The 24,645-nt window shown below is 38.2% G+C and overlaps 1 protein-coding gene across 1 annotated transcript in view; it reads right to left on the reverse strand.

The window, feature by feature from the left end:
* IFNGR1 (interferon gamma receptor 1) overlaps nucleotides 1–13,854 on the reverse strand; it is a 482,099-nt gene extending 468,245 nt beyond the window's left edge. The window contains exon 1 of the mRNA XM_053712170.1: nucleotides 13,659–13,854. Coding sequence (XP_053568145.1) covers nucleotides 13,659–13,761 — 103 coding nt within the window. The 5' untranslated portion in view covers nucleotides 13,762–13,854. The remainder of the gene's footprint in view (nucleotides 1–13,658) is intronic.
* Nucleotides 13,855–24,645: the final 10,791 nt, after the last annotated feature.

Consider the following 24,645-nt stretch of genomic DNA (forward strand, 5'->3'; position numbering starts at 1 on the left):
GAGGCCATGCAGGAGCTATTAGAATCTCCAAAGCTCTCCTGCTTGATGTGAGCAACTACTCGTGGAAATAGAAGAGCAAATGGAGGAAACAGGTATGCTAGATTGAATTTCCAAGGAACCGCCAGAGCATCTACCAGAACGGCTTGAGGATCTCTTGACCTTGAACCATACCTTGGAAGTTAGGCGTTTTGACAAGACGCCATCAGATCCAATTCCGGAATCCTCCACCTGAGAGTTGTGAAAACCTCTGGGTGGAGAGCCCACTATGCAATGAAAAGTTTGCCTGCTCAAAAAATCTGCCTCCCAGTTGTCCACCCCTGGAATGTGGATGGCAGAGAGATCGCAATTGTGAGACTCCGCCCACTGGAGAATGCAAGTCACATCCTCCATTGCCAAGGAACTCAGAGTTCCCCCCTGGTGGTTGATATAAGCCACCAAAGTGATGTGGTCGAACTGGAAGCTGATAAGCCGGACCAAAGCTAGTTGAGGCCAAACTATCAAAGCACTGAAGATTGCTCTCAACTCCAAGATATTTATTGGAAGACACGACTCCTCCGGAGTCCAAACCCCTGTGTTTTTAAGGAACCATAAACTGCTCCCCAGTCCAACAGGCTGGAGTCCATTGCCACAATCACCCAGGAAGGTCTCAGAAAGCATGTGCCCCGAGACAGATGGTCCTGAGAAATCCACCACAAGAGAGACTCTTGTTGGGGAGTCCAGATTTATCCTCTGCGAGAGATCAGAGTGATCCCAGTTCCTTTGACTGAGCATGCACAGTTGCAGAGGTCTCAGATGGAACCAAGCAAAATAAATGATGTCCATGGAGGCAACCATCAGACCAATTACCTCCATGCATTGAGCCACAGATGGACGAATAGCAGACTGGAGAGAAAGGCAAGAAGCATAAAGTTTTGATTTTCTGACATCCGTTAGAAAAATCTTCATGGACAAGGAATCTAAAATTGTTCCTAGGAAACACACCCTTGTATTTGGTACAAGGAAACTCTTTCCCAGATTCACTTTCCACCTGTGGGAACGTAGCATAGACAACATCTCTATGAGATTTTGCTAGATAAAAAGGAGGACGCGTGAACCAAGATGTCGTCCAAGTAAAGTGCCACAGCAATGCCCTGGGACCTAACCACTGCCAGAAGAGCCCCCAGAAACTTTGTGAAGATTCTGGGAGCTGTAGCAAGGCCAAAAGGAAAAGCAACAAACTGGAAAAGTTTGTCCAGAAAGGCAAACCTCAGATACTGGTAATGATCCCTGTGAATGGGAATATGAAGATACACATCCTTCAGGTCTATGGACGACATGAACTGAGCCTCTTGTACCAAAGGAAGAATGGAAAAGATGGTCTCCATTTTGAAGGACGGAACTCTGAGAAACTGATTCAGACACTTTAGGCCCAGAATGAGACGAAAAATGCCCTCCTTTTTGGGAACTACAAATAGATTTGAATAGAATCCTAGACCCTGTTCCTCTAGAGGAACTGGAACAATCACTCCCAGGGAGGATAGATCCTTTACACAGTTTAAGAAGGCACCTCTTTTTTTTCTGGTCCACAGATAACCTTGACAGGTGGAATCTACCCCTGGGAAAACAAGATTTGAATCCCATTCTGTAACCACGAGATACAATATCTTTTGCACAAGGATCTGGAACATCTCGTAGCCAAGCCTGCTGAAAGAAAGAGCCTGCCCCCTACATCCAAAACAGGATCGGAGGCAAACCCCTCATGCTGATTTAGAAGGCTTCTTGGCTTGCTTTTCCTTATACCAAGGCTGACTGGACCTCCAAGAAGATTTGAAGTGTTCCGAATTAGAAGACGAGGAAGACTCCTGTCCCTTAAAGTTACAAATGGAACAAAAATTTAAATTATGGTGACCCTTAGGCCTATTCATATCCTGAGGTAGGAAAGAACCCTTTCCACCTGTAATATTGGAGATTTCAGCCAAACCCGGACCAAACAAGGTTTTACCCTTATAAGGCAAAGATAAAAGCTTGTATGTGACATCTGCAGACCAAGACTTCAACCACAGAGCTCTGCGAGCTAAAACAGTGAGACCAGAAATCTTAGCTCCCAGCCTAAGAACCTGCATATTGGCATCACAAATAAAGGTATTGGCTAGCTTTAGAGCCTTGATTCTATCTTGTATCTCCTATTTATCTAATCTTTTCCTAGAATTAACTACTATAATCTCACCAATAAGATGCTGCCCCCGCAACTGTAGCAATACTAGCATTAGGCTGCCACTATAATCCCTGATGAATGTACATTTTCTTCAAAAAAGCCTCAAGCTTTTTATCCATCGGATCCTTGAAAGAACAACTATCCTCAATAGGAATAGTAGTTCTCTTGGCAAGAGTCACAAATAGAGTCAGCAACAGGAAACTTCTTTTTAAAAACAGGGGACAGGGAAAAAGGAATCCCTGGTTTATCCCATTCCCGAGTTATGATATCTGCAATACGGTCTGGAACTGGAAACACTTCCACAGACGAAGGTACATCATATACCCTATTAAGTTTACTAGACCTCTTTGGATTCTCCGCTGAGTCGTATTCTTCAAAAGTAGCAAGAACCTCCTTTAACAGAACTCTGAGGTGTTCAAACTTAAATCTGAAATGAATCTCCTCTGAATCTGCAGAATTGGTCACTACAGTATCAAAATCTGACAATTCTCCCTCAGACATTGAGGAATCATCCTTATCAGATAGCTGAGACAAACTGACTAACGCAGACTTAGCTGAGTCAGAACCCTTATTAACATCAATATGTTTAGATTTCCTGTTGCGCTTAGCAGCAACTTTTGGAAAAGCTGATAAGGCTGCTGAAACAGCAGAAGTAATCTACGCAGCGAAATCCCCAGGTAAATAAACACCCCCAGGAGGTTGTTGAAAGGAACCACAGGGCACTGCATGTGAAGTATGGGATGTTTGAGGGGAAAGCTGAGGCAAAGCTGGAACATTATCCTGAGAAACAGAGGGCTCCGGAGGAGAAATCTTATCTTTAAATAATAAAGTCATTTAAACCAAGCAAAACAAACATTTGTCAATGTGCAAATTTGAATTCTCATTAGTGTCCATAATAACATAAAACAAAAAACTGTTATAAGATTCACTAGCTCTTTAAAACGAATTAAACAGAAAAACCTAGGCACCTTAAACCTCCGCACTGATGAGGGCTTACCGCTCCTAGCACACCAGAAAGATCCCACCATTAATTTGGATCCTCTTCAGCCGCTCATATACAGCAGCTGTAACACAGCAGAGAAACTCCGGTCTGTCAGAAGCTGGAAAAAAGGAAGCGCATAACAAACGCTGTCACATGACTGCAACTAAAAAAGAGAATTGTGCCATTAGACAAAACGGCGCAAAAAACCTCACTTCCTGAAATTTGAAAATAACTGAAGAAAAATGGCTCTGATCACATGATCGCTCACCTCTCATTGCCAAAAAACTCAGGCAAGTAAAAAGTAAAAAAAAAACTGCTAAACAAGGAGGACTGACAAACTCCCATTCTCATAGAGCCCAGACACAAAATAAATAATCGTTATAACATTTTTCCTCAGCCTCTAAACTGCAATGCCCTTTAAATGCTCCCTGCCTATTAAAAGTTAAACACATACATTTTTCCCCTGAGATCCACAAAGAATAGAAGTCTTCAATTAACTCTTAGATTGCAGGTACCTTCTAACCAAGAAGGGAAGCCCTTACCTGTGGAAGTAGACAGGGAACAGTTTCTTAGGGATGTCAGATCACTCCACATCTAACAGAGACCTGCAGAAAAAGAACAAAACGGAGTAACCAACTCTGGTTTTCTATTAAAGGGGTAGCATCAGTGTTAGAAATAAAGCAAAGACCACCTCGCCACCTTCTAACTGCTAAAACCACCATTACACTTACTAAAGAGATTGACAATCCTTGGACAATCCTTGCTTGCAGGGAAAAGTTCCCATAAAAGGATTAAATCTTCAGACACCTTCGCCATCCTCCTGTGATCAAGGCAAAGAGAATGACTGGGGGTTATGGGTAAGGAAAGTGATACTTAACAGCTTTGCTTGGGTGCTCTTTGCCACCTTCTGCTGGCCAGGAGTGAATATCCCATTAGAAATTGAAATGAATTGTGGACTCTCTATGCCATAGGAAAAATAATTTATTTTGTGGGACAGAAACCTATTTTCATGTTTTAAATTACCAAAAGACTACACCATAATAGTTGGATTCAAAAAGGTTTAAGGAGGAAAGGCATCAAATATTATAACTCCATTTGGTCATGTTTTAATCACAAGTTATAACTTTTAGTTCACAATTAAAACAAAAAGTAGTAACTTCAATCACACACAGACTATAATTAGAGTGGATTCTGAAAGGAGTTTTTGAAGCTCATCCATAATATTAAAATTCCCCTTTGGAATATCCCACAGAATGTTTTCTCAGTAAGCTGTTGAATATAAAGGTTTGTGAAATGATCATGCTATAAAGATATAACAGTGATAAGAGGGGGGGGGGGGGGATGTGAAATTGAACAAACAGATGAGAAAGCTATAATGTTTTGTATTTTATATTATGACCTTGTATGCAGCCTTGCAAATATTTTTATGCCTGGCAGAAAAATATTGCTGTTTACCAATTTATGAAATATCAACAATACAATCTCTCTCTAAAACAATGGTACCCACTCAAATAGCTTGATTTATAATCTTTAGTGAGATGTAAAATGGCCAAAAAGTTTATCAACCCTACACTACTGTGTGTTTAACCCCCGCAAAGGGTAGGGTCAATATGAGCATGTCTTATTTCTATTAAAGGGACAGTAAAGTCAAAACTAACCTTTCATGATTCGATTTTTGGTTTTGGAACTACATTTCCCATGATGCTCATACACTTGAAGCTGGCTGAGGATCATGGGAAATGCAGTTTCAAAACCTCGAGAGAGCCAAGGTTGCTAACCCTTGGAATAATAGAGCATGCAACATATATAAATAAAAAAAAAAAAACTCTGATTCTAATGTACTTCTAGGTAGGTTCATAAGAGCTCAGGAGCGTACATGTGTCATTAGTACTATCTGGCAGGAGTGTTTAACATTATTATTTGTAGCTTTGTTATACAATGTTGCAAAAAACTGCTGCCATAGTACTAAATATCAACAGTTTGAACTGTTCTAACAGCACTGTAGCCATAGGGCACAACACTTTTTTGTAGCTAGAGCGCCGATTGAATTACAGTTCAAACAGTTAGCTCAGAAAAAGATTACTTTTAAAAATGGGTGACAGTAGCGCAAGGTATTTGAATTTCACCGCTACAAAGTTCATTTATCTTCATTACAGCTGATGAATTAAAGTCCTAAAATATCACCAACATTGCAGATCTGTTTATACAGAGGGGAGGTTTACTGTCACTTTATTATATCATATTCTAAGACATTAACTCCTTACTGCATTTTGGATCAATAATTTTCTTTAACTTTTTGTAATAAGAATTTTATTGATATATAAAGTGTTTTTAAGCAGACATTCTACTGGGTCTTACTGTACCTCCAACTCTTGTAAAACCATTCTTATTTTAATCCCTTATGAGTGCTGACAAGTAAAGGTATTCATCTTCAGGGCGCCATCATATTGGATTCTTAAACTCTGCACAGATTCCCTCATGTTCACTAAGTGACATTTTTGACAAACCCCTTTGTGCATTTGAGTTGGCTTATAGCAATACAGAGAGGGAGCCTTAGTTTTTGCAAAGCTCTGTACATGAGGGCTTTTTTTTTTTAGTTAACATTTACAGTGTACAAAAATAAAAAAAGGCTGCTAAAATATAACACTCTTTATTGAGCAAGAGTAACAGAAGGCACAGCTGTCAAAAAGCTGGCAGCATTACTGATCTGTGAATCCTCTTTTTGGAGTTTGCTGCTACTTATTTGCTGTACTGCATTGTAAATGCACAGCACTTTTTTCGCATTGTGCAAGAATGTATAGAATGCATGCTCCAATATTGTGGCGGCCAGCGTGAAGAGGTGGAGTTTCACAAATCAGCAACTGTAATCGTTTAAAAGATTATATTAGCACTGAACAGAGCTGCAGGAGTTAAATCAATAGCTTGCTGAGCAGAAACCCTGTGACTGTAGTTGAGCTCAGTAGTTATATATCCCCTACAACTATTTTGGCCCTTTAAATTTATATAAAAGTCCAAAAAGTAAATGCTCAAATATTTTAGAGCATTTAATTATTGCACTAGTGCTTGTATGTAACTGTGTAAACATTTTGTTAAAGTCAGTTCTAGAGCAGCTTGGAGCTAGCTGAAAATATCTTGAGAGCCAGTGACAATACAAATGTGTGTAACTAGCAATCCCCAGCTAGCTCCCAGCAGAATATATGTAGCTATTCCTTTTACAAAGGAGCCCAAAAAGAGCAAATTTGAAAATATAATTTATGAGAGACTTGATAAATTATTTTCTTTCGGAATAATGGTCCACAGTCCTCCATAATATGTGATATATTTTCCGCAACTAGGAGGTGGTCAAGAACCCATACAAGATTTTTAAAACCATCTTAACTCTTTAGTTTTACGTATAGCCGTGTAGAGAATAGGAAGGAAAGGCAAAGCAGGGTCTATAGAGGTGTCATTAGAACTGTCGCAAAAAAATTTAAATAGGCTGTGTCTGTGGACCATCATTCCGAAAGAAAATTAATCAGGTAAGCATAAATTTACTTTTCTTCCGTAAACCGATGGTCCACAGCCCTCCATAACTTATGGGATTAATACCCAAGCCAATGGTCTATGTTACGAAAAGGGTGGGACAAGTCTTCTGACAGTTCTTATTTAGCCGACACCGAGTCCTGAAGGACTTTCCTGCCAAAAGCTGCTTGCTAAAAAGCAAAACCTCAAAGCGATAAAATTTGCAAATTTGCTCAAAAAGGTGTAAAATCTTTCAAATTGCAATTGCTCTTGAAGAAAGAGCTGTAATGCTGTTAGGTGACCATCCAAATGTCAAGAAAGTCTTGAATCCCTTCTTATGGGTTGAGGCAAACACTACCTTAGTACCTTTCTGCCCCTTAATAGATTTAGTAGTAGAAAAACAAACTAGACGTTTGATAATATATCTCCAAGCAAATAGTTTTCAGTCAAAACGTTTACTATAATTAAATTATGTAATAACCGCTACCTTGAGTTAGTTGTGTTCCTGTGATCCTTCATTGTGTTCAAATCCTGCTAACAGAGAGATGGGAAAGTTTTAAATCTTTTATGGGTTCTTGACCTCCTTGTGGGAGAAAATATTTCTTTTGTAAACTGATTGTTCATAACCTAAGGAATATGAGTCACAACCTGTTCTCCTCAACTTCCCTCCAACAAACACTGTATTCGGAGGGGAAACTGGCCTCAAAGTAATCTGATAAACCCTTTCAATGAAGCAATCATTTGCACATCTTCACCTTCCTCCAGTAGAGGAAAAGAAAACACCAACTACCATAGAGGTGGGAGGTAATATACAGAGCTCTAGGGGTTTGGGAATCTTTACCTTCACCTAGTGGCAAGGATGGTAATTCCCAGGAAAAATGGATTGTGGACTTACCACCTTTATGAAAGAAATAGAAATTATTTTATAAGTGGCTTAAAATGACGTGCAAGTTTAATTTCGACTTTCCTAGCCTTTTAGCTTAGGATACTTTATTATCTGTTACCTTAACCCTTTGAGTGCTAAGCACTTTCCCACCTGGGTGCTAAGCTTTAACGTTTTTTTTTTTGTTTTGTTTTTTAAAAATGTTTAACTTTGTTTTTTTCAGCTCTAATACTTACACCGTTGGAAAGGTTAGGCGATTACCTGTCCAACGGTGGGTCTTGGGGGTCTGTAGCTGCTTAGATGCCTGAGATACAGAATTCGAAGCAGCTTGCCCCCTGCTCCTATGCTTAACATTGTTAAGTATAAATAAAGTTGTGTGGTGACGTCTTTGTGCATGACGTCACCGGGCATAATATGAAGCCCTGGTGATGCCTGTCACTATGCAGGCCCGATCGCCAGGGTAGGAGCCCCCAAATCTCCCTCAAGGTGGGAGAGTGCTAGTGACGGCTCTGAGCCATCGTTAGCACCAGAGTGGGAAACTCTGCGATGGCTCAGATCAGTTGTTTGCACTCAAGGGGTTAAAGTGACATGAAACCCAAAATTATATTACATTACATTATAATACAAGGCAAACATTTGTTTTAGAATTGCCTCAAACAAAAAGTTGAAAGCATCAGTAGTTGAGGAGCATTTTAATTTCCCGACAAACACCCCCACAGCGATAGACATACACAAAAATAGTGATATATGACAGTTAAAGGGACATGATCTCATGATTCGGCCTACAATTTTAAACAACTTAGTAATTTACTTAAAATTAATTTTTTTCATTCTTAGTATCTTGTTGAAAATGAGCATGTGCGTTTCTGCAGCACTACAGGCAGCAGTAAAATGGTATCCCTTTGCAAGAGAATTAGATGGCAGCACCTTTTCCTCCCATGTAGAGCTACAGACACAATGTGAACAATGCAAATATAACAGAAATAAATAAGACTTAAAATTATGTATGCTCTGTCTGAAACACAAAAGAAAACAGGTTTGAATTTCATATACCTTTAAGTAAAAACTAAACCTTCATGGTTTAAACAGAACATGCATTTTTAAACAACTTTCCATTTTACTACCATTAAACTTTAGCATATAGTGTATGTATTCATATTTTTAATAATGCATTAAAGTGGCAGTGAACTGTAAAATTAGTTTCCCCTTAATGGAGTTTCCAGTGACGTAAACCTGCACAGAGTACAAAATGTATGGGACAATGCTCTTTTAGGTTTATTTTTCTTTATGAGATATCTGTTTTTGCTATTTAAACCCACCACCCATTATAATGGGCTGAGCTTTAAGGGAGAGCAAACGCGCTTATCTTCTATTTAGATCTATGCACAGTGGCTTCTTATTATCCCTATTAGTTTACACAAAATGCAGTACTTGAACAATTAAAAATTAGCATTTCAATACCTCTCTCTTAAAGGACCAGTCAACACAGTAGATTTGCATAATCAACAAATGCAAGATAACAAGACAATGCAATAGCACTTAGTCTGAACTTCAAATGAATAGTAGATTTTTTTTTTATGACAATTTTAAGTTATGTCTTTTTCCACTCCCCCTGTACCATGTGACAGCCATCAGCCATTCACAAATGCACACACACTTATTCTTGCACATGCTCAATAGGAGATGGTGACTCAAAAATAAATATAAAAAGACTGTGCACATTTTGTTAATAGAAGTAAATTGGAAAGTTATTTAAAATGGCATGTTCTATCTGAATAATGAAAGTTTAATTTTGATTGAGTGTCCCTTTAACACCCTTCCTACACTAGGAATGTAATTTCTAGGTATGTACAAAATTCATTATTTAGATATTTGTTTGTCAAACGAATTACAAATATGGCTACAGGTAGCAGCATTCTATTTTCAGCACCAGACATATTAGCGCTAAAGTGCAACACAAAGACCTGTGCAAATGCAAATCATTGTGTGTTGCACTTTAGCGCTAATATATCAGGTGCCAAGAATAGCTAAATGATGCTAACCATGGCCACATTTGGAATGTGTGCATAATTTGTTCGGATATTTGTCACTTACTAATTTCTATGGTAGCTTCTAAATTAAATAGTTTTTCTATAACCAGTACTTGCTAGATGCAAAATCAACCATTTTAAACAAAATAAAAAGGTAAAGGAGCGATCTGTAAATTTAATACCTGCCAGCAGCTTAAATAGATCACAAGGAATGTATTAAAAGGAAGAAAAAAATTACAGTACATTGTCCCTTTAACATTTATAACGCTATCAAACTTTTTTTGCAGTTTCCCTTACTTGTGCCAAAATGGGATTTCCTGTAAATAAATTATCTTTGCTTCCAGTAATGACTGTAGTAAGCATCCAACCCAGACTAGACCGTATTTAAATCATATTTAAGTTGCCGGGTTTGCTTGTTGACCTCCAGGCCTGGCTTAAGTATTTTTAATGGTTACTTTCTGCATGACATAACGTACCAAAGTGGTGGCTTTGCGCAACATAGCAAACCAGTGTTGGCTCTATGTAATAGGGCCGATTTATTAGGCAGCAGATGCTGCTTATTCCACGTGAGCCTTGCGGCTCACCAGAAACAGGAGTTAAGAAGCAGCAGTCTTAAGACCCCTGCTCCTTAACTCATCCGCCACCTCTAAAGTGGCGAACTGCAATCAGCCCGAACAGATACAATCGGGATGATTCACATACCCCTGCTAGCGGCCGATTGGCCGGGAATGTGCAGGGGGGGGAATTTCACAAGCATTTGACCAGAAATGCTTGTGCAATGTTAAAACGCTGTCTGCATTTAGCGGCGTTGCAGAGAAGACATGATTCGCTATAGCGAATCATGTCCACCCAGGGTATGAAATCTACCCCAATTAATCAAACAGTGGTAAGATTATATAAAAAAACACTAACCTGAAGGCAGGATGACCTATTTTATTTTTCACCATTATACCTAGATTGATTCTAGCATATCCAACAGGTAAATGTATCAAATCACCTAGGATACGAAGCAAAGGCTCCTTGTTAAAATGCCCTAAGTCAAATTACATGCAAAGCACAGATGAAGGGCTGATTAATGGTAAATCTGAATGGAGACCGTTCACCTCCCAATAATTTTATAATTATGTACTTCAAATGGTATAAGTAAATCACAGCAAAATCTGAAAAGTTACTATTCAAAAAAGGAAACCTTTATGAAGAAAACCATATTTGAAATCAGGTCTTACCAACTAGTGATTTAAATAGTAAGTTCTCACGGGAACAGGGCCCTCAATTCTACCTGTATTCCTTTGTTTAATTTTGTCCGGTGTCTTATAGTGTATTGTACTTTTTATCTTTGTACCCATGGACAGTGATGTGGAATCTGTTGGCGCTTTATAAATAAATAATAAAAATAGTAATAAAAATAGTGATTTAATTCATGATTTAAATCAATTTGAATTGTAACAAATTATAGCAAAGTGTGGATTTGATTTAACATGTAATTTTAAGACTATCAACCCTACACTACTGTGTGTTAATCCCTTGCAAATGGATTAAACACACAATAGAAGTGCCACTCAAGATCCACAGTGCAATACTGGTCCTTATTGGAAACCACCTCTGATCCAATTAGAAGCGCTAGTTGTATATCTGACGCACAAGACTGAAATCTTTCCATTAGTATAAATGTGTCAAGCCCTACAACACATCACATTAAAGGGACAGTATACACCAATTTTCATACAACTGCATGTAAAAGGACTATAAAGAATATGTAAAGATACTGATCTAAAAATCCAGTAATAAAACTTTTTTAAACACTTACTTAGAAACTACCAGTTTAGCACTGTTGAGGTTAGGCTTGGACACCCAGTGAAAGGGGCTGGGTAAACAAAAAGAGCAGACACTCCCCACCTCCCCCTTCCATGCATATGAAGAGACAGATAAACAGGAGCCTGTAAACGAATGTATACTTCTGGCACTGTGGGGCTTGGTTAGGAGTCTGAAAAGCAGCATAATGTCATTAAAAAAAAATAAGCAAAACTATACATTTTTACAAAAACACTCCCAGATGGGCTATATAAATGGATCTACAAAACATTTATGCAAAGAAAAATCTAGTGTACATTGTCCCTTTAACTTGCAGTGAAGTACTGGCAAATGTTGGCCAGGGGACCAGTACATCTCTTACTTTGGACAAGTGCCACTGAATAGTTATAATGAACATTTATCCACTAGCACAGATGACATATGCTGCCCTGTATAAACAGAAAACAAAAAAACAAGCCGCTCTGTGCAAGGATGATGGGTGCCTGTACACTGATAGTGAGCACTCTGTGCTGCATAATGTCAGTGCAAGCTGTTCATTTTCAGATTCAGTGTTCTCCACAGAAAAGTTTACCAGCTCGGTGGTGTTTAAAATAGCCATAATATTCTGTTATTTATAAATATTACTTAAGTTATGAAATGAATATGTGTGCTTTGGATAGCTTAAAGGAATATGAAACCCAAATTTTCTTTCATGATTCAGATAGAGCATTCAATTTTAAGCAACTTTCCAATTTACTTCTATTATCAATTTTTCTTCATTCTCTTCTTATCTTTATTTTAAGAGAAGGAATGTAAGCTTAGGAGCCTGTCCATTTTTGGTTCAGCACTTGGGAAGCATTTGCTGATTGTTGCCTAAATATTGCCACCAATCAGCAAGCGCTACCCAAGGTACTGAATCAAAAATAGGCCAGCTCCTAAACTTACATTCCTGCTTTTTCAAATAAAGATACTAAGAATGAAGAAACGTTAATAGAGCATGCAAAGGTAAGAAACTTTGTAATTTTCTCCTAATCGAATAATGGAAGAAAAAATGTGGGTTCTATATCCCTTTAACATAATTTGATGAGCAAGAACACAAAGGAGAGAGACTAACACCAGCCAATGTTGACTTTACTAGAGGAAGTGGGACATAATTTTTAAACTTAAGAAATGTATGTTAATGTAATTTAATTTTTTTTTTGCTTCTTGTACTTTAAGACATTTAATTTTCATTTACTACGGTAATTTAGGGGAGAATTATATTTTTTTCCAAACTGCTTCAAATTGCAGTGTTTTTTTACACAACCATAATGATAGATAAAAGATAGATAACACCTTTACTATCCATTCCCCAGCTTTGCACAACTAACATTGTTATATTAATGTACTTTATAACATTTAAACCTCTACATTTCTGCCTGTTTCTAAGACACTACAGACAGCCTCTTATCACATGCTTTTTTATTTGCTTTTCACAAAAAGACCAGGCTAGTTCATGGGTGCCATATAGATGTTCTCTGGGGAGTTTTGGAAGACACTGCACTAATTGGCTAAAATACAAGTCAATAGATAATAGCCTAGTGATCAGGGGGCTGTCAAAAGGCTTGGATACAAGGTAATCACAGAGGTTACAAGTATATTAATATAACCATGTTGTCTGTGCAAAACTGGGGAATGGATAATGAAGGGCTTATTTATCTTTAAAAAAAAAAAGAAAAAAATTCTGGAGTTGACTGTCCCTTTAAGAGCAATGGACAAACTGATTTACAGCAAACCTTAGTAAGTTCTAATACAGCTGGTGAATAAATGAGAAGCAAACATACATCCACATGCTTCAAATCAAGAACTTATCCTCATCTGAAGCAAAGAGCAACTGAGTACATGTTATACTTGTATGAAGATGTTAAACACATAGTGAGAGACTCATTTGATATTTATTAATACAAAATATTGTCAGACATCATAAATAAGCAATACACAATAAAAAAGACATACAATATAAACCCTACACTTGCTAACAGAACATGAAAATAAGTGTCTAATAAAAAATAAACGCCGATTGCTTGATACAGTCCACAAATTGTAAACATACCTAAATATTAGGACAGATGTATAAACCGACAAGTGACAATAAAGAGCAGATAAAAGGACTTGGATCAAGCGCTCCATAAAGAGTGACACAACTGTAATATGAATTGGAGCAGGCAGGTGATAAGTTCAACAGCCAAAATTCACTGAAGCCTAGCAGGTTATTTCTGTGTATACTGCAGAATTTACCTTGACTCTGCAAGTCAGTTGGGTGTTCTGCCCAAGCAAATAACTGGATGATTCCCACCAGTACGACCATACGAATGACTCTGGGAAACCGATGTCTTGCCATGGTGACCGGAGTATTCTAAGGGCAATCTGAATTTTTGAACACAAAAAAAAATATGTGTTTGAGAAAATGGAAACTCCCTGCTTTCTGCGATAGGCCTTTTGGCACAACAGTGTTGCACGCACACTCAGTACTGTGGGTATGATAGAACACTCCCACTTAATAGGGAAGTAAGGCCTCAGAAGCAAACTAGACAGGCAGAAGGGAATAACTAAGGTTCCGTTCGCAGCATAATGTCTTCAACAACTGAAAAATTAAAAATGTACTATTTTATTAACCAATTGTCTGACACTTAAAATGAAGGCTTAAATACTGTGTGATTTGTCGCTGCTCTGTATCCGTATCGTCAGAAATTACATGTTAAAGCTGTGTAAACTCAAGTTTACCTGTGTCATTTCACCAGGTAGATTATGTATAATAAAAGCAGTACGGCTACGGTTTAACATAACGAAAATGAAAGCGAATACATGTTTATTATATTCCTCCAGTCCATCCCAATGTATGTAAATAAGGATTATTAGACGTCACCAAATGGGAATTATGTGCAGCACTTACTGCATATGCTATGATGTTAAAGACATCAATACTTGTCCGGTTGAATATATTTTTGTAACCTGTTTAATAAGTTGGGGGGGTACAAACTTATTAAACAGGTTACAAGAATATAGAATTGCCAGGTGTAAAGTATTCATAAACCAGACAAGGACAGTATTTTAGCAGGCTGTCTAATAAAATCTTCCCAAAAATACTGTAGAGCTTCTAAGTAAGTTAAAAAAAAAAAACTTACTTAGAAGCTCCCAATTTCACACGGAAAATGAAAGACTGGGACATCCACTGAAATGGGTTGATAGCAGAACCATCCCAGCATATGAAAAGACACATACAAATAGAAGCAGTCTGAAGTCTGTATACATCAGTATACCTCTAAAACTTAGGGGCTTGGCTAGGTGTCTGAAAATCAACAGTTATTTAAAAATGAGCAAAACTATACTTTTTTTTTTACAAAAACACACCCAGATGGGCTATATAAATGGATCTACAAAACATTCATGCAACAAAAATCTATTGTATTATGCCCCTTTATACAATTATTTAAAAGTCTAGGAGTGTTAAATGTATAATGCCTGATGCCTCAATGCATTACAAATATGGAGCATAAAAAAACAATTTATGTAAGAACTTACCTGATAAATGCATTTCTTTCATAATGGCAAGAGTCCATGAGCTAGTGACGTATGGGATATACATTCCTACCAGGAGGGGGCAAAGTTTCCCAAACCTCAAAATGCCTATAAATACACTTCCCACCACACAAACACTTCAGTTTAACGTATAGCCAAGTAGTGAGGTGTAAAAAGGAGTAAAAAAGCATACAAAAAAGTGGAACTGAAAAATAATAATACTGTGCTTTTATACAAAAAAATATAACCACCAAAAACAGGGTGGGTCTCATGAACTCTTGCCATTATGAAAGAAATTAATTTATCAGGTAAGCTCTTACATAAATTATGTTTTCTTTCATGTAAATGGCAAGAGTCCATGAGCTAGTGACGTATTGGGATATTAATACCCAAGAAGAGTCACTAGAGAGGGAGGGTTAAAAATAAAAATAGCCATTTTTCCGCTGAAAAAAAATAAATCCACAGCCAAAAAAATAATTAGCCAGCAACACTAGTCCAATGACAAAATATGGATTACTAACTTAAAATGCTTGATTAACAGCAACCAGAGATTTAACCACAATAATAAATGCAATATTAATGCCTGACCCTTTTCTCAATAATAATTGCCTTAGCGCTAGCATAATATATGAAAAACACTGGTCTATTTAATACTAGCGTTCAACTATAAAGTACCTCTTTAAATACCAGCTTCAATTAAACCACAGCAATAAAGAATATCATTTTGCTTTAAAACATTAAAATATAAAACATCAAAACGCTTAATACATTACCAGTAACCAATATTTGAGAGTTCAATATTCAAGAAATTTCTTAAGGTCATACGCAAAGGTATCACTTTATTTTAGTTTTACATCCTATATATTTTTTTTCCTAATCTCTTTTTTTCCATTTGACTATATAGCCGATCCCTTTCTTCATTTGCATCCCTCATTTTTCTTTAATGTTATAATTTTTTATTTTTTTTTATATTTAGCCCATCCCTTTTTCCATTTACATCCCTTTGTTTATTTTTACCCCCACATTTTTTTTATTTGCAGGGATATAGAATAGAAATAGTTAGGGTCTAGATAGGTTAGGTAGTTAGTTTTGGAAATTTTTAATTTAGGGTTTTGTTAGGTGAATTAGTGTAGTTAGGTAAGATAGGGACTTTATTGTTAGGTTAGAGTTAGGGAGGAAGGAGAAAGGGATGGTTAGGCCTAGTGGAGTTGGGAAGGGGGTGGCTAGGGTGGGAGGGCAGTGAAGAGGGTGGATAGAGGGAGTAGTAGGAGCAGGACTAGGAGCCGAGGTTTGGGTGGAGGATTTGTCCTTCCTCAAACCCTGGCAGAGGAGGGAAGGAGAGAGGGTGGAAGAGGAGTGGAGGTGGGAGGAGTAGTCAGCATGAACTAGGCACCCAAAGAAAAGTGAAAGTGGGGCAGACTGTGGCAAGTGGGGGGTGGGGCTGATGGTAGCCTGTCACAGCCTGCAGGAACAGTGAAGGGAGAGAGGGCTAGTCCCCAGTCACAGGAGGGAGAGTCTGTCTGCTGGCCCTTCAGGTGCGAAGGGCAGGCTTAGAGAGAGAGGAGAGGTACTCAGAGGATGAGAAGGAGGCTCTTGTTGAGGCCTACTTGGAGAGGACACCTCAGCTTGAGAACCCAAACCTGAGGCCAAGTCTCAGGAACAAGTTGTGGGAGGAGATTTGAGTGGCAGTTAGCTGCTTAGGATGCAATCATTCTATTGCCAGCATCAAACACAGGTATCAAGACTGCAGGCGGGAAACAAAGGAAAGATGGCACAACAGTCAAAATATGCACGTGGGATAGGTGGTGGTCCCAGTAAGAAGATTCACCTGAAGTCATGGGAGGAGATGCTATCTAATGTCATGTATGATGAAGCTGTCCTTGGATGCCAAGGGACAATGGACACATCATTGCCAGCTGAAGAGGTCCATGAAGGTGAATATTAAATATATGTAATAAATGTTTTATTTATAATAAATATAGGTTATCAGAAATATACATAGGCTTTGTTTTTTAAAATATCAATGTAAACATGCACATGTGTAATACAGACTATAGAATGATCATATTTTACATATGGTTAGCAATCGTTTTCAAGTATCAGTGGAAAACATACCTAGTTAGGTTGAGGAGGTCTTAATTTCACATTTACTTAAAGGGATAATAAACCCAATGTTTTTCTTTCATGATTCAGATAGAGCAGCAATTTAAATCAAATTTCTAATTTACTCAAATTATCAATATTTTTTCATTCTCTTGCTATCTTTATTTAAAAAGCAACAATGTAATGCATATGAGCCATCCCATTTTTGGTTGAGAACCTGGGTTATGCTTGCTTATTGGTGGGTAAATGTAAGCCTCCAATATGCAAGCGCTATCCATGGTGCTGAATCTAAAATGGGCTGGCTGCTAAGATTGACATTCATGATTTTAAAATAAAGATAGCAAAAGAACAAAGAAAAATTGATAATGGGAATAAATTAGAAAATGTATTTAAATTGCATGCTCTGTCTTAATCATGAAAGTTTAATTTCAACTTTAATGCCCTTTTAAGTGCACCTTAACATAGTTGCAGTGGATACATTCATCATGATTTCTGGAGAGGCTATCTGCTCAAACAAGCAAGGGTATAGATTTTATTTTATATATAACATAATTTATGTAACAACTTACCTGATAAATTCATTTTTCATATTAGAAAGAGTCCATGAGCTAGTGACGTATGGTATATACATTCCTACCAGGAGGGGAAAAGTTTCCCAAACCTTAAAATGCCTATAAATACACCCCTCACCACACCCACAATTCAGTTTAACGAATAGCCAAGAAGTGGGGTGATAAGAATGGAGTGAAAGCATAAAAAATAAGGAATTGGAATAATTGTGCTTTATACAAAAAAATCATAACCACCACAAAAAGGGTGGGCCTCATGGACTCTTGCTAATATGAAAGAAATGAATTTATCAGGTAAGTTCATACATAAATTATGTTTTCTTTCATGTAATTAGCAAGAGTCCATTAGCTAGTGACGTATGGGATAATAAATACCCAAGATGTGGAACTTCCACGCAAGAGTCACTAGAGAGGGAGGGATAAAATAAAGACAGCCAATTCCGCTGAAAAATTAATCCACTACCCAAATCAAAAGTTTCAATTTTTAGAATGAAAAAAACTGAAATTATAAGCAGAAGAATCAAACTGAAACAGCTGCCTGAAGTACTATACTACCAAAAACTGCTTCTGAAGAAGAGAAAAACACCAAAATGGTAGAATTTAGTAAAAGTATGCAAAGACCAAGTCGTTGCTTTGCAAATCTGAACAACAGAAGCTTCATTCTTAAAAGCCCAGGAAGTAGAAACTGACCTAGTAGAATGAGCCGTAATCCTCTGAGGAGGGGATTTACCCGACTCCACATAAGCATGATGAATCAAAAGCTTTAACCAAGGTGCCAAAGAAATGGCAGAAGCCTTCTGACCTTTCCTAAAACCAGAAAAGATAACAAATAGACTAGAAGTCTTTCTGAAATCTGAGTAGCTTCAACATATTTCAAAACTCTTACCACATCCAAAGAATGTAAGAATCTTTCCAAAGAATTCTTAGGATTAGGACACAAGAAAGGGACAATAATTCCTCTACTAATGTTGTTAGAATTCACAACTTAGGTAAAAATTGAAATGAAGATAGCAAAACCACCTTATCCTGATGAAAAATCAGAAAAAGGAGACTCATAAGAAAGAGCAGATAATTCAAAAACTGTTCTAGCTGAAGAGATGTCTAAAAAGAACAATGCTTTCCATGAAAGTAATTTTAATGTCCAAAGAATTTGCATACAAAGAGAGAAGCGCTCTACCAGGAACGAACAACAGCTCAGTGGCTTGTTCTGTGGCGATTTACCACCCGGAAGCAGCCTCTCTTTTAGACCAGTGTGCTTTTCACAGAAGAAAACTTTCCTGAAGTACATCAGTCTGATCCCGCCAAGTAAGGTCAGTCCAGCCCTGAAATACCAGGCAATTCTCCTCTGAACAAGGAACACGACAACCCCAGACGATTGTTTCGGCCTCCTATGGGCCTCGTCAGTGAGGTGCAGCCACATTCCTCTAAGCACACTGGGCAAGGAGTCCACGTCTGGTTTCCCCCATCACCCATAGGGAGACTTCCCCAGGGTCATAATAATTTGCATACAAAGAGAGAAGCGCTCTACCAGGAACGAACAGCTCAGTGGCTTGTTCTGTGGCGATTTACCACCTGGTGCAGCCTCTTTTAGACCAGTGTGCCTTTCACATTGGAAAACTATCCTGAAGCATATCAGTCTGATCCCGCCAGTTAAGGTCAGTCCAGCCCCGAAATACCAGGCAATTCTCCTCTGAACAAGGAACATGACAACCCCAGACGATCGTTTCGGCCTCCTATGGGCCTCGTCAGTGAGGTGCAGCCACATTCCTCTAAGCACACTGGGCAAGGAGTCCACGTCTGGTTTCCCCCATCACCCATAGGGAGACTTCCCCAGGGTCATAATAATTTGCATACAAAGAGAGAAGCGCTCTACCAGGAACGAACAACAGCTCAGTGGCTTGTTCTGTGGCATATGCTCAAACGGAAGAGCCTGTAAAGCCCTCAGAACCAAAGACTCCAAGGAGGAGAAATTGGCTTAATGACAGGCTTGATACGAGCCAAAGCCTGAACAAAACAATGAACAGAAAGATTAGCGAATTTTTCTGTGAAAACAGCACAGAAAAAAACAGATATATCCTTTCAAAGAACTTGCAGACAAAAACCCTTATCCAAACCATCCTGAAGAAACTATAAAATCATAGGAATTCCAAAAGAATGCAAAGAGAATTTATGAGAAGAGCATCATGAAATGTAAATCTTCTAAACTCGATAATAAATCTTATTAGACACAGATTTACGAGCCTGCAACATAGTATTAATCACCGAGTCAGAGAAACTTCAATGACTAAGTACTAAGCGTTAAATTTCCATACCATCAAATTAATAATTTGAGTTCCTGATGGAAAAACATAATTTATGTAAGAACTTACCTGATAAATTCATTTCTTTCATATTAGCAAGAGTCCATGAGCTAGTGACGTATGGGCTATACATTCCTACCAGGAGGGGCAAAGTTTCCCAAACCTGAAAATGCCTATAAATACACCCCTCACCACACCCACAAATCAGTTTAACGAATAGCCAAGAAGTGGGGTGATAAGAAAAAAGTGCGAAAGCATAAAAAATAAGGAATTGGAATAATTGTGCTTTATACAAAAAAATCATAACCACCACAAAAAAGGGTGGGCCTCATGGACTCTTGTTAATATGAAAGAAATGAATTTATCAGGTAAGTTCTTACATAAATTATGTTTTCTTTCATGTAATTAACAAGAGTCCATGAGCTAGTGACGTATGGGATAATGACTACCCAAGATGTGGATCTTTCCACACAAGAGTCACTAGAGAGGGAGGGATAAAATAAAGACAGCCAATTCCTGCTGAAAATAATCCACACCCAAAATAAAGTTTAACGAAAAACATAAGCAGAAGATTCAAACTGAAATCGCTGCCTGAAGAACTTTTCTACCAAAAACTGCTTCAGAAGAAGAAAATACATCAAAATGGTAGAATTTAGTAAAAGTATGCAAAGAGGACCAAGTTGCTGCTTTGCAGATCTGGTCAACCGAAGCTTCATTCCTAAACGCCCAGGAAGTAGATACTGACCTAGTAGAATGAGCTGTAATTCTCTGAGGCGGAATTTTACCCGACTCAACATAGGCAAGATGAATTAAAGATTTCAACCAAGATGCCAAAGAAATGGCAGAAGCTTTCTGGCCTTTTCTAGAACCGGAAAAGATAACAAATAGACTAGAAGTCTTACGGAAAGATTTCGTAGCTTCAACATAATATTTCAAAGCTCTAACAACATCCAAAGAATGCAACGATTTCTCCTTAGAATTCTTAGGATTAGGACATAATGAAGGAACCACAATTTCTCTACTAATGTTGTTGGAATTCACAACCTTAGGTAAAAATTCAAAAGAAGTTCGCAACACCGCCTTATCCTGATGAAAAATCAGAAAAGGAGACTCACAAGAAAGAGCAGATAATTCAGAAACTCTTCTAGCAGAAGAGATGGCCAAAAGGAACAAAACTTTCCAAGAAAGTAATTTAATGTCCAATGAATGCATAGGTTCAAACGGAGGAGCTTGAAGAGCTCCCAGAACCAAATTCAAACTCCAAGGAGGAGAAATTGACTTAATGACAGGTTTTATACGAACCAAAGCTTGTACAAAACAATGAATATCAGGAAGAATAGCAATCTTTCTGTGAAAAAGAACAGAAAGAGCGGAGATTTGTCCTTTCAAAGAACTTGCGGACAAACCCTTATCTAAACCATCCTGAAGAAACTGTAAAATTCTCGGTATTCTAAAAGAATGCCAAGAAAAATGATGAGAAAGACACCAAGAAATATAAGTCTTCCAGACTCTATAATATATCTCTCGAGATACAGATTTACGAGCCTGTAACATAGTATTAATCACGGAGTCAGAGAAACCTCTTTGACCAAGAATCAAGCGTTCAATCTCCATACCTTTAAATTTAAGGATTTCAGATCCGGATGGAAAAAAGGACCTTGCGACAGAAGGTCTGGTCTTAACGGAAGAGTCCATGGTTGGCAAGATGCCATCCGGACAAGATCCGCATACCAAAACCTGTGAGGCCATGCCGGAGCTATTAGCAGAACAAACGAGCATTCCCTCAGAATCTTGGAGATTACTCTTGGAAGAAGAACTAGAGGCGGAAAGATATAGGCAGGATGATACTTCCAAGGAAGTGATAATGCATCCACTGCCTCCGCCTGAGGATCCCGGGATCTGGACAGATACCTGGGAAGTTTCTTGTTTAGATGAGAGGCCATCAGATCTATCTCTGGGAGCCCCCACATTTGAACAATCTGAAGAAATACCTCTGGGTGAAGAGACCATTCGCCCGGATGCAACGTTTGGCGACTGAGATAATCCGCTTCCCAATTGTCTACACCTGGGATATGAACCGCAGAGATTAGACAGGAGCTGGATTCCGCCCAAACCAAAATTCGAGATACTTCTTTCATAGCCAGAGGACTGTGAGTCCCTCCTTGATGATTGATGTATGCCACAGTTGTGACATTGTCTGTCTGAAAACAAATGAACGATTCTCTCCTCAGAAGAGGCCAAAACTGAAGAGCTCTGAAAATTGCACGGAGTTCCAAAATATTGATCGGTAATCTCACCTCCTGAGATTCCCAAACTCCTTGTGCCGTCAGAGATCCCCACACAGCTCCCCAACCTGTGAGACTTGCATCTGTTGAAATTACAGTCCAGGTCGGAAGAACAAAAGAAGCCCCCTGAATTAAACGATGGTGATCTGTCCACCACGTTAGAGAGTGTCGAACAATCGGTTTTAAAGATATTAATTGATATATCTTCGTGTAATCCCTGCACCATTGGTTCAGCATACAGAGCTGAAGAGGTCGCATGTGAAAACGAGCAAAGGGGATCGCGTCCGATGCAGCAGTCATAAGACCTAGAATTTCCATGCATAAGGCTACCGAAGGGAATGATTGAGACTGAAGGTTTCGACAAGCTGTAATCAATTTTAGACGTCTCTTGTCTGTTAAAGACAGAGTCATGGACACTGAATCTATCTGGAAACCCAGAAAGGTTACCCTTGTTTGAGGAATCAAAGAACTTTTTGGTAAATTGATCCTCCAACCATGATCTTGAAGAAACAACACAAGTCGATTCGTATGAGACTCTGCTAAATGTAAAGACTGAGCAAGTACCAAGATATCGTCCAAATAAGGAAATACCACAATACCCTGTTCTCTGATTACAGACAGAAGGGCACCGAGAATTTTTGTGAAAATTCTTGGAGCTGTAGCAAGGCCAAACGGTAGAGCCACAAATTGGTAATGCTTGTCTAGAAAAGAGAATCTCAGGAACTGATAATGATCTGGATGAATCGGAATATGCAGATATGCATCCTGTAAATCTATTGTGGACATATAATGCCCTTGCTGAACAAAAGGCAATATAGTCCTTACAGTTACCATCTTGAACGTTGGTATCCTTACATAACGATTCAATAATTTTAGATCCAGAACTGGTCTGAAGGAATTCTCCTTCTTTGGTACAATGAAGAGATTTGAATAAAACCCCATCCCCTGTTCCGGAACTGGAACTGGCATAATTACTCCAGCCAACTCTAGATCTGAAACACAATTCAGAAATGCTTGAGCTTTCACTGGATTTACTGGGACACGGGAAAGAAAAAATCTCTTTGCAGGAGGTCTCATCTTGAAACCAATTCTGTACCCTTCTGAAACAATGTTCTGAATCCAAAGATTGTGAACAGAATTGATCCAAATTTCTTTGAAAAAACGTAACCTGCCCCCTACCAGCTGAACTGGAATGAGGGCCGTACCTTCATGTGAACTTAGAAGCAGGCTTTGCCTTTCTAGCAGGCTTGGATTTATTCCAGACTGGAGATGGTTTCCAAACTGAAACTGCTCCTGAGGACGAAGGATCAGGCTTTTGTTCTTTGTTGAAACGAAAGGAACGAAAACGATTGTTAGCCCTGTTTTTTACCTTTAGATTTTTTATCCTGTGGTAAAAAAGTTCCTTTCCCACCAGTAACAGTTGAAATAATAGAATCCAACTGAGAACCAAATAATTTGTTTCCCTGGAAAGAAATGGAAAGTAGAGTTGATTTAGAAGCCATATCAGCATTCCAAGTCTTAAGCCATAAAGCTCTTCTGGCTAAGATAGCCAGAGACATAAACCTAACATCAACTCTAATAATATCAAAAATGGCATCACAGATAAAATTATTAGCATGCTGGAGAAGAATAATAATATCATGAGAATCACGATTTGTTACTTGTTGCGCTAGAGTTTCCAACCAAAAAGTTGAAGCTGCAGCAACATCAGCCAATGATATAGCAGGTCTAAGAAGATTACCTGAACACAGATAAGCTTTTCTTAGAAAAGATTCAATTTTTCTATCTAAAGGATCCTTAAACGAGGTACCATCTGACGTAGGAATGGTAGTACGTTTAGCAAGGGTAGAAATAGCCCCATCAACTTTAGGGATTTTGACCCAAAATTCTAACCTGTCAGGCGGAACAGGATATAATTGCTTAAAACGTTTAGAAGGAGTAAATGAATTACCCAATTTATCCCATTCTTTGGAAATTACTGCAGAAATAGCATTAGGAACAGGAAAAACTTCTGGAATAACCGCAGGAGCTTTAAAAACCTTATCCAAACGTATAGAATTAGTATCAAGAGGACTAGAATCCTCTATTTCTAAAGCAATTAGTACTTCTTTAAGTAAAGAGCGAATAAATTCCATCTTAAATAAATATGAAGATTTATCAGCATCAATCTCTGAGATAGAATCCTCTGAACCAGAAGAATCCAAAGAATCAGAATGATGGTGTTCATTTAAAAATTCATCTGTAGAGAGAGAAGATTTAAAAGACTTTTTACGTTTACTAGAAGGAGAAATAACAGACAAAGCCTTCTTTATGGATTCAGAAACAAAATCTCTTATGTTATCAGGAACATTCTGCACCTTAGATGTTGAGGGAACTGCAACAGGCAATGGTACATTACTAAAGGAAATATTATCTGCTTTAACAAGTTTGTCATGACAATTATTACAAA

This window comes from Bombina bombina, chromosome 4 (assembly GCF_027579735.1).
Source record: "Bombina bombina isolate aBomBom1 chromosome 4, aBomBom1.pri, whole genome shotgun sequence".
NCBI lineage: Eukaryota > Metazoa > Chordata > Amphibia > Anura > Bombinatoridae > Bombina > Bombina bombina.